General features: G+C 40.5%; 1 protein-coding gene across 2 annotated transcripts; it reads right to left on the bottom strand.

The window, feature by feature from the left end:
• Window positions 1-2,745: 2,745 nt before the first annotated feature.
• On the bottom strand, window positions 2,746-5,366 carry LOC106568262 (uncharacterized). 2 transcript variants are annotated; one of them, XM_014138434.2, is made up of 3 exons: window positions 5,244-5,366; window positions 4,462-4,610; window positions 2,746-4,287 (listed from the first exon to the last, which is right to left on the bottom strand). In XM_014138434.2, exons 1-3 carry the CDS (start codon window positions 5,299-5,301, stop codon window positions 3,817-3,819), a joined length of 678 nt encoding a protein of 225 aa, XP_013993909.1. In that variant the 5' UTR covers window positions 5,302-5,366; the 3' UTR covers window positions 2,746-3,816. The 2 variants fall into 2 exon arrangements, with proteins under 2 accessions (XP_013993909.1, XP_013993908.1); XM_014138433.2 differs by having other exon boundaries at window positions 3,515-4,290.
• Between the last annotated feature and the right edge of the window lie 195 nt (window positions 5,367-5,561).

The following is a 5,561-nucleotide window of genomic DNA, read 5'->3' as shown; positions in this document are numbered from 1 at the left end:
TCTTTGGCGGCTCTGTATTTTTTTAAACTTTCCGCTTTGGGCTGAATGTGTCAATGTTTGGTTCATATGAGCACAACTACTGTGTCACGACTTCTACCGAAGTCGATGCCCCTCCTTGTTCGGGTGGTGCTCGGTGATCGACGTCACCGGTCTTCTAGCCATCACTGATCCATTTTTCATTTTCCATTGGTTTTGGCTGATTAGTCTACACACCTGCTTTCAATTACATTCATTACATGTTGTGTATTTAACCCTCTGTTTTCCCTCATGTCCTTGTCCGAGATTGTTTTGTTATCGGCTTCGTGATTTTTGTATTTGGTGTGCTACGGGTATTTTTTTACCCATGTTCTTTTTATGGACTTTGGTTTTGGAGTTCGTGTTTGTTTATTCTTTATTAAATAACTCCAGTTATACAAAGTTGGTTTTTCCTGCGCCTGACTTCCTTGCCACCCACACACACGTCGATGACATACTGTCTTAACTCACAAGCCACAGAAATCCCTAGTTTGAAATCGACTGTTTTTCTGGTAGCTATGCTATGCCATTTTCCCTACATTTTCCCCCAAGTGGGCTAGCCCCCTAGCAATTTGAGTTCTAGCCGATGAGCTTCAGACCCTCGCCACACAGCGGCGCGAGAGAGTACTGATGTGGTGCTCAAATCAAATTTTATTTGTCACTTGCGCCGAATGCAACACGCGCACACACTGGCAACCCTTACAGTGAAGTGCTTACTTACAAGCTCTTAACCAACAATGCAGTTTTAAGAAAATACCCCAAAAAGTAAGAGATAAGAATAACAAATAATTAAAGTACAGCAGTAAATAACAATAGCGGGGCTACATTATATACAGGGGTACCAGTACAGAGTCCATGTGTGGGGACACCGGTAATATGTACATGTAGGTAGAGTTATTAAAGTGACTATGCATAGATAATAACAAAGAGTAGCAGCAGTGTAGTGGGGGGGGAGCAATGCAAATAGTCTGGGTAGCCATTTGATTAACTGTTCAGGAGACTTATGGCTTGGGGGTAGAAGCTGTTTAGAAGCCTCTTGGACCTAGACTTGGAGCTCTGGTACCGTTTGCTGTGCGGTAGCAGAGAAAACAGTCTATGACTAGGGTGGCTTGAGTCTTTGACAATTTTTAAGGCCTTCCTCTGACACCGCCTGGTATAGAGGTCCTGGATGGCAGGAAGCTTGGCCCCGGTGATGTACTGGGCCGTACGCACTACCCTCTGTAGTGCCTTGTGGTCGGAGGCCGAGCAGTTGCCATTACCAGGCAGTGATGCAACCCGTCAGGATGCTCTCAATCTTGCAGCTGTAAAACCTTTTGAGGATCTGAGGACCCATGCCAAATCTTTTCAGTCTCCTGAGGGGGAATAGGTTTTGTTGTGCCTTCTTCACGACTGTCATGGTGTGCTTGGACCATGTTAGTTTGTTGTTGATGTGGACGCCAAGAAACTTGAAGCTCTCAACCTGCTCCACTACAGCCCCGTCGATGAGAATGGGGGCGTGCTCGATCCTCTTTTTCCTTTAGTCCACAATCATCTCTTCATATATGTGACGTAGTAAGCAATTTTCAGGGACCACTTTTTGTTCGTGAGCACTACTTTCAGAACTACTGGCTGACAAGGTAAAAATCTGTCATTCTGCCCCTGAACAAGGCAGTTAATCCACTGTTCCTCGGTAGGCTGTCATTGTAAATAAGAATTTGTTCTTCACTGACTTGCCTAGTTAAATAAAGGTTATATTTTTTTTTATTAAATAAACTGGCTAAAAAGTATGTAAAAGTACCGGTGAATCTCTTTAACTTCCCCAGACCTCAGTTATGGCATTACTCCCTCTGTCATAGTGTATATGCTGCGGTGAGGAGGGTCCCCCCCTTACCTTACCTTACCCCAAACATGACAAACAGACCTCACTGCCCATCTGATGTGTTTTCTATTCATCTCAGGTTTTTCTCTCGGGTAACCTACATACTGATCAAATGTTATTTTATTTTATTGTAAATGAGTGGTGGTTTACCACAGTTGACTGTAATTTGATTTCATTTGTAGTTTTCAGTACAGTATGGTTAACATGAAATATTTACATAATTAACTGCCAAAGTAGCATGTTATTGTAGAGTTCCTGGTACTCCCATAAAATGTGCTCAATTTATCTGAAGGGAGTTTTTTTCTGTCTGTCCCTCATGAGCAGACAGACTTTTAGCTGATTTATAGCAGCTTTTATCATCCTCCCATTGTTCCTGTATGTATATGACCTTTCACCTTTTCATGGATATAGAAAATAACATGATAAAGAGAAAGCCAGTTAGTGCTTTGGGTCACCTGAAGACATATGATTATCAAGTCTGTTTCAATCACAAAGGGAATCCGTGTCAATGACCTTTAATTCCAGTAAATGTTTGAGGATTTCAGTTGTTACCCAGACTTACCCCCTTGTCTCTTGGTTTTAAATACAGTTCTGGGTTGAAACAGGGAACTTGATTCATGACCTAGAGTGTATCCCTCCTCAATTTCCAGTTTTGGATGAGCTTGTGATCTAAGAAAAGCTTAGAATATTTCTGATGGCATTTGTCTGTTGCTTATTTGGCAAGTATTTCTACAGATGTGCACACTATTACAAACTATGTTACATTCATTGTGTCAACTGCAAAACTTTTACTTACTACCTTTTTCCACCTAAGCAACACTCATGCAACATACTTGGTTGTAATTGACATTTGATAAAGTAAACTGACAGTCTATTGATAATTACTTTTATATAGAATGTAAAATCATGAAACTACAGGTCTGTCTTATAGGGACTGATGAAGAGAACCATTACATCTATGTGGACGCATCGCCCCAGAACACCCACATAATCTGACCCATACACACCCACACCTTGTGACTGGCCAGACAGAAGCCCGCCACTTTCACAAAATCTTTCCTATCAGATGCTGTGCTGTCTTCAAGACGTGTCACTGTGAGATGAGATCACAGACTGTGTCTCAATTGCTTCCTGGCATATCTCATGTTGGGACCACTGTGTTGAAGTTCTGCAGTCTAAGGTTAACGTCACAGACTTCACTTGAGCACAGGCTGCGGCAAAATACACAAAAGTTGAGTGAACATATACAGATGTTGGATCTTAATTTGATCGCTCTTTTGTTGCTGAGAATTTGTTTCAACCCCTGTTGTATCAAACTACCTCAAATGTTAAGATCCTACATCTGTACTAAGTTTGCACCTGTGCACTGAGTACAGTTATACACAAAAACAAAAATCAATATGCAATTATGTGCACAGCATCAGACATTCATACACACCCACCTCTTGTGACTGGCCAGACAGAAGCCCGCCACTTTCACAAAATCTTTCCTATCAGATGCTGTGCTGTCTTCAAGACGTGTCACTGTGAGATGAGATCACAGACTGTCTCAATTGCTTCCTGGCATATCTCATGTTGGGACCACTGTGTTGAAGTTCTGCAGTCTAAGGTTAATGTCACAGACTTCACTTGAGCACAGGCTGCAAGAATACTTCTTTTTAATTTGCTCACAAAACTTAAAATGGACAAAACTATCAAAGTGACTCAGAATTGACAAAAGACATTCATTTTAAAATCTCACAGTAGTCTACAAGAATACCGCAGGGCAATTTTAACACACAAGTTAAGTTAATTCATTCTCAACACAAACAAAATGTATTTAAGTTATTCAAAGTCGAACATTTGTGCGGACAGTTTTTTTTCAGTGGCAGCAATAACTTCTGAACACGTGTACAAATAAATAATAAATAAAATATAATAGGAATAGAAATAGAAAGTTGGCCTCAGAACAGTGCATTTGTGTATGCAAATGTCCTACTTTTGCACATTTGGTTCATTAAGATCCTTAGTTCATGTCTGATCTGTGACAGGAGCTCCTTGAAATTCTTCAGAACCACACAACCATAGACCTTCTGTTGGAACACGTTTTGAGAGGGGTGTATTGACGTCGGTCCGTCTACAGGTTCAAGTGGGATGGGCAGGTTTGGAAAGAGGGTTTGGTAAATGCAGTTTATTTGGTTGGCCAGACCACTAGTGCGGTACTGGGCAGTGGTGAGGTTGTTTAGCAGGTGGCTGGAGGGTGGCTGTAAGTCCCTCTGTTGCTCAGTGACTCTCTTCAGGTGTGGTAGGAAAGCCTTACAGTGGGAGTAGATGCTCAGCATCCGCTCTGAGGGGTCCAGGCCAGAGATGTTTGGGTCAGGAACGATGTTGATTGGCATCTGGCAGAACAGCTCTGACATGTCTCCTTGACTGGCCTTCTGGAGATCAAGAAGTTGTTGGTAGCACAAGTATAATGCGTTATGATTTGGCAATAATGTAACTTTAAAGCAGTTTTGCATTTCCCATTAGACTGTGGACAATTTCATTGTATGCATGTTACACTATGCTATAATTCTGGATAAATGTTATGGCATTGATTTTCTACTTACATATATTTTTAAGAGGTCCACAGATTCCATATGTATGAGTCTGGTTAGCTTGGAACTTCTTTGTATGTGACTCTCACACTGTTGGTTCCTACATGCTATTCCAGCATTCACTGAATCAATGGCAGCCACCAGTAACAGGGAGAGCAATGCTGAGGAGCAAGATATGACACAATTTGATATCTACATCTGCATTGCTTTCTCTTTGGGGTTTTAGGCTGGGTTTCTGTTTAAGCATTTTGTGACATCTTCTGATGTAGAAAGGGCTTTATAAATAGATGTGATTTGATAATGCCAACACCTCTATCACAGACACTTAATCATGCTACCTTAGCAGTGTTACATGAAAATCTAAATTAGAAGTATGAAGTTCTGAAATAGATATGTTGCCATAAGTAGCTGTGGTAACGGTTACAATATGTCAAATGTATACATGAGCAAAATACACAAAAGTTGAGTGAACATATACAGATGTTGGATCTTAATTTGATCGCTCTTTTGTTGCTGAGAATTTGTTTCAACCCCTGTTGTATCAAACTACCTCAAATTTTAAGATCCTACATCTGTACTAAGTTTGCACCTGTGCACTGAGTACAGTCATACACAAAAACAAAAATCAATATGCAATTATGTGCACAGCATCAGACATTCAAAGTCTGCACATTGATGTTCTATAAATACTAGAGACATTACAGCAAAGTAAAGTACAGTATGCAGATGGTTGAATGTACAATTAGAGAATATGAAATATAGCTATCTTGGTTGTATAATGTAATTGTACTTACTTCTTGCTGCTTGTGATATGGACAGCTGAGGATACATATTCTTTACATGACCACTCATTTCTCATACAGTGACATAGGCCAAGTGTCAGACACAAACTAGTCATGATCACTCCCCTGAAAAACCTTTTAAAAGACTGAAACCACGCATTTGTCATTGGAGGAAATGACGTGCTCGGCTCTCTTTGTGAAGCAACCCAATTTCCCCAGAATTTCTTTTTTCAGACCTGAATTATTTTCTCTGTCTGATGTGAAATCTAAATGAATACCAGATCTATCTACAACAAATATGCATTGCAGATGTATTCAGTTGTGTATATT

The sequence above is a fragment of the Salmo salar genome, chromosome ssa13, assembly GCF_905237065.1.
Source record: "Salmo salar chromosome ssa13, Ssal_v3.1, whole genome shotgun sequence".
Taxonomy (NCBI): domain Eukaryota; kingdom Metazoa; phylum Chordata; class Actinopteri; order Salmoniformes; family Salmonidae; genus Salmo; species Salmo salar.
Note: the sequence above shows the minus strand (reverse complement) of the source record. Positions and strands in the feature narration are given on the sequence as shown.

Excerpts from the sequence above, each read along its gene's own strand:
- LOC106568262 (XM_014138433.2), bottom strand. The coding sequence starts at position 5,301 with ATGAGTGGTCATGTAAAGAATATGTATCCTCAGCTGTCCATATCACAA. Across the intron at positions 4,611-5,243 it reads CATATCACAAGCAGCAAGAA|CATTGCTCTCCCTGTTACTG; the intron begins GTAAGTACAATT and ends CTTGCTCCTCAG. Across the intron at positions 4,291-4,461 it reads TGGACCTCTTAAAAATATAT|AAGGCCAGTCAAGGAGACAT; the intron begins GTAAGTAGAAAA and ends CTTGATCTCCAG.